Source organism: Octopus bimaculoides, chromosome 14 (genome assembly GCF_001194135.2).
Source record: "Octopus bimaculoides isolate UCB-OBI-ISO-001 chromosome 14, ASM119413v2, whole genome shotgun sequence".
NCBI lineage: Eukaryota > Metazoa > Mollusca > Cephalopoda > Octopoda > Octopodidae > Octopus > Octopus bimaculoides.
In genome coordinates this window covers 5,331,178-5,335,055 of record NC_068994.1, presented here as the reverse complement: position 1 = coordinate 5,335,055, position 3,878 = coordinate 5,331,178, and the positions used below count along the sequence as shown (strand labels likewise).

Sequence of the window (3,878 nt, the reverse complement as noted above, 5' to 3'; positions counted from 1 at the left end):
TGATGACTTGTTCTTCTTTCTACGTCTATAAACCTTCGCTATAGACAACATTGCGTGTTCTGCCCTGAGGAGCATACACAAAAAAGAGCGTTTCTACTCCCCACACGGGAGCAGGCCACATAAATTTGCCCGTGTGAAAAGCACGGCTCCCCCAAATGGATGACCGCCACCGATAGTGTTTGGCCTTGGGATGTGTTAATGGACATGGCGATCTGCGGATGTTAAACGGCATGTCTGACATCGAGGGATAAAGGTGCATCCTTCGAAATGAATTTATCCCCCCCCCCTTCCGTACCCCGTAACTATGGTGGCCTAAATAAAGTGGGACATCAGGGACTTGACTACCAAGTAGGTCCCGTTGCACTGTTTAGGCGGATAAAGCGTGTACTCCTTATCCCATTTGAGTTTTATTGAATGATTGTGTAAAATTTTCTTAACAATAGGATATATTGTAAGTCTACACACACATATATATATTAATTTATTTATATATTATATTTATACTCATATACATTGCATACGTATAGTTTTGTGTGTATTTTGCTTCAAAATTTTATACAGGTCATTCGTAGACGCTACTGAATGACTCCCAGTGTAATTAACGTGTTAACAATTTTTTCCTGTGCATGAATGTTTATTTAATGCTTATAACATGTTCAATGATTATAAATAGGTTTCAAGTATAATATTGGTTTAGGTGTTTAAGAATTTGTTCCGAAACAACCCATTTTAGTGGCTTGAATCAGTGATGTTTTCAGATTGGGCTCATATTGAACAGTCATTCTGCTAGGAGTGTCATATATTACCAAACAATAGGGATCATCATATAGTACGGTTATATGTAATATTTATAGCATACAAATATTGTTCATCCGGGCTTAAACTTTCTCCCATGTACTGTATACTTCGCATATTCAAAGTGCAGTATTGCCAAATATTTATTAATTTCAGTACTTGGAATAAAGGGAAAATGTCTTGTAGTAATAATTCGCAACTTCCCAGCAATATTGATACGATTTCTGAAAAAAATTGAAATATCTTTAGTGTAGAAAAATAAAATTGTAACAGAATATTTTGGTAAATTGAACGTTTTGTTTGTTGAAAATATTTAGTCGGTAAATTTATCTGTTCGTTTTAGTATTAAGCCATATCAGACAGCATTGTCGCGCGTTACACACGCGCGCGCGCGCACATACATACATATCAGTATTTATATATATATATATATATATATATATATATATATATATGCATGTATGTATGTATATATGTATATATGTGTGTGTATGTATATGTGTGTGTGTGTGTGTGTGTGTGTGTGTGTACATCTCTGGAACATAAGTAATGTATATTCCCAGTTTGAAGAAAATCCGTTGCAAACTTCAGAAGTTATGTAAGTTTATACACGCACGTATACACACACACACACACACACACACACACACATACACACACACACACACTGAGTTTTATAAATATAAAGATTATTTCTAAACAATATTCTCATTTTAATATTGGTTTCAAGTTTTGGCGCAAACCAGCAATTTCGGGGAGAGGTAAGTTGACTACATCGACTCCCATCGCTCAACTGGTACTTATTTTATCGATCCCAAAAGGAGGAAAGGCAATGTCGACCTCTACGTAATTTGAATTCTAAGCGTTCCAATTCCACCTTGGTTGATTTGTTTTTCATCTTTTCAGCGTCGATAAAATAAATATCAATTGATCACTGGGGTCGATGTTATCGACTTATCCTCTCCCTTGGAATTGCTGGTTTTGCGCCAAAACGTTAAACCAATATTAAGGGGAGACATTGTTTAAAGCAAATTACACTTATTCGCAATATACTAGTGCTTATCTCGCTGAAATCAAATTATGAGCGGATAACTTATTTGAAATGTTTATTTAGAGCTAATGATTTATGAGTGTTAACAATTTATTTTATGAAAATATTTCTTTTACTCTGGGAAATAATAACAAAATCAATCGAAGTGTTTGAAAGGTATCACTCACATAATCAGCTACGATGTGGGGACTCCTTTTCTTCTGTAATCGTATAAGTCTGACAATATTTATGAAGGTATCGTTTGACATTTTGTTTACAAGATTGTACAGTACACAAAATAAACCACTTTTTTTCATTCCATCACTGTCAAAAGAAAATAATTTCACTGTATATGTAGGGTAGATTTATTTTCCTATTCTTATGGTTTGATCTGAGAATGAACAACAGAATTGTCTCTAATAATAAACCCTTGATCAATAGCTATATTTTGATGAAAAACATTAATTAGAAAATGAATAGCACATTTATTGTGAATACATTTTCCCTGAGGCTTTTCCTTAATTTTCAAATAAAGTTAGAATTGTGTGATTCTTTTCATCCATGTTGTTTGATGCGATTGGTCACATTCGAGTAAACAAATATATTAAATGAAATTTTAAAAATATCTTCAACATGTCAGTTGAACTTCACTGATAACTTATAAAATTGCATTGCCAAAGTGAATTAGTGGAAGTCGAACAGAATATATCGAGATTGTTAATTATATACACTTGCTAAAGCCATTTTTACTGAGCTACTACAAGCCATGCATCTACCTGCCATGTACTGCGATTTTCTGGTATTTCTGATCTTGTTGTCCACTGTTTAAGAAGGCGATAAATGACGCTATCTTATCAGGAGACGGGTAGGATTTGTCTGGCCATATTATCGCTTGAAAGTGATTTATTATAAGTTCTGCGGCATTTTTCTGCAAAAATATTAATTTAAGAATACGAGTCAAACGATTGAAAAACAGAGTATTATAATATTCCATCCATCATTTTGATGAATGCACTACAATGTCAATGACTGCTCAATGGTGACAATGTACAGCTTTCAGAAGACACCGTTATTATTGGTGTTGTTATTTTAATTTAAATATTTTGTTCTTTTATTGTTGACATTGAAGACATAAATGTACTTACCCTTTCTTTGAAAGATAATTTTAAGACTCTGTGCACATACATGTCCTTCAAATCTAGGCTTGTTAACAACTCTACGATAAATTTTCCAATAATAATTTTGGAGTTGACTTTGCTTGGAAGATAGACAAGTGTATCCTTCAAAGAAATGATTATATGGATTAAATTCAAATAGACAGTTTTGTTTCGGTAAATTATTATTATTTTTTATTATTATCATTATTACTAAACAAGTCGCCAATTCATTAATGGGAAGTGCTATTTTTTAATATTGATTGACTTCAGTATATCGCTGGTACTTTACCGATTTCACAAGAGTGGCAAGAAACGCTGATTCTTGTAGTGTTTATACTCGGAACGTAGAGTGAAAACAATAATATCTAAAAAGCATTCACTTATACTTCATTTTCACCGATCCCACCAACTCAGTAAATTTCTGAGCCAGCAAATATGTTAGTAAAAGATAATTGGACAACTAGCTAAAATATTCATTTAAAATAGGATTAGATAGACTTTAAATCAATAAACTGCTTCTTGCCTATGTATTGTTGCTTATTCGACTTGATATTGTATAAACTATTATTGTGAAGGAAAACAGCAGTGATGAATTAGGACAGCGAGCCACGTTTAAATATTTCATTTTATGTGTAACCACCACAGTTCTGCTTACGTATAGTAATTCTTAGAAAATGTATGACATTCCAAATTTTATAAACTCTCTTCTTTGGTTTTTCATACTAAGTATCGAAAGCTGAATGACTGGTTTCATAAAGGAATGTATTCCAATTCTTGTTTTAAAAATGCGCAGTGTTATGTACTTGACACGAAGGGTGGGTTATATGTTTGTTTTTGTTTCATCGTAATTTGCTTTATTCTCTCATTTATAATTTTTTTTTTTTTTTTTTTTTTTT

The 3,878-nt window shown here is 32.7% G+C and overlaps 1 protein-coding gene across 1 annotated transcript in view; it reads right to left on the bottom strand.

The window, feature by feature from the left end:
• Window positions 1–509: 509 nt before the first annotated feature.
• Window positions 510–3,878, bottom strand: part of LOC106868336 (receptor-type tyrosine-protein phosphatase T) — a 32,784-nt gene continuing 29,415 nt past the window's right edge. Inside the window, exons 14-17 of the mRNA XM_014913543.1 lie at window positions 2,971–3,105; window positions 2,602–2,753; window positions 2,014–2,149; window positions 510–1,019 (exon numbers count right to left, since the gene is read on the bottom strand). Of these exons, the coding sequence (XP_014769029.1) occupies window positions 948–1,019; window positions 2,014–2,149; window positions 2,602–2,753; window positions 2,971–3,105 (495 nt within the window). The 3' untranslated portion in view covers window positions 510–947. The remainder of the gene's footprint in view (window positions 1,020–2,013; window positions 2,150–2,601; window positions 2,754–2,970; window positions 3,106–3,878) is intronic.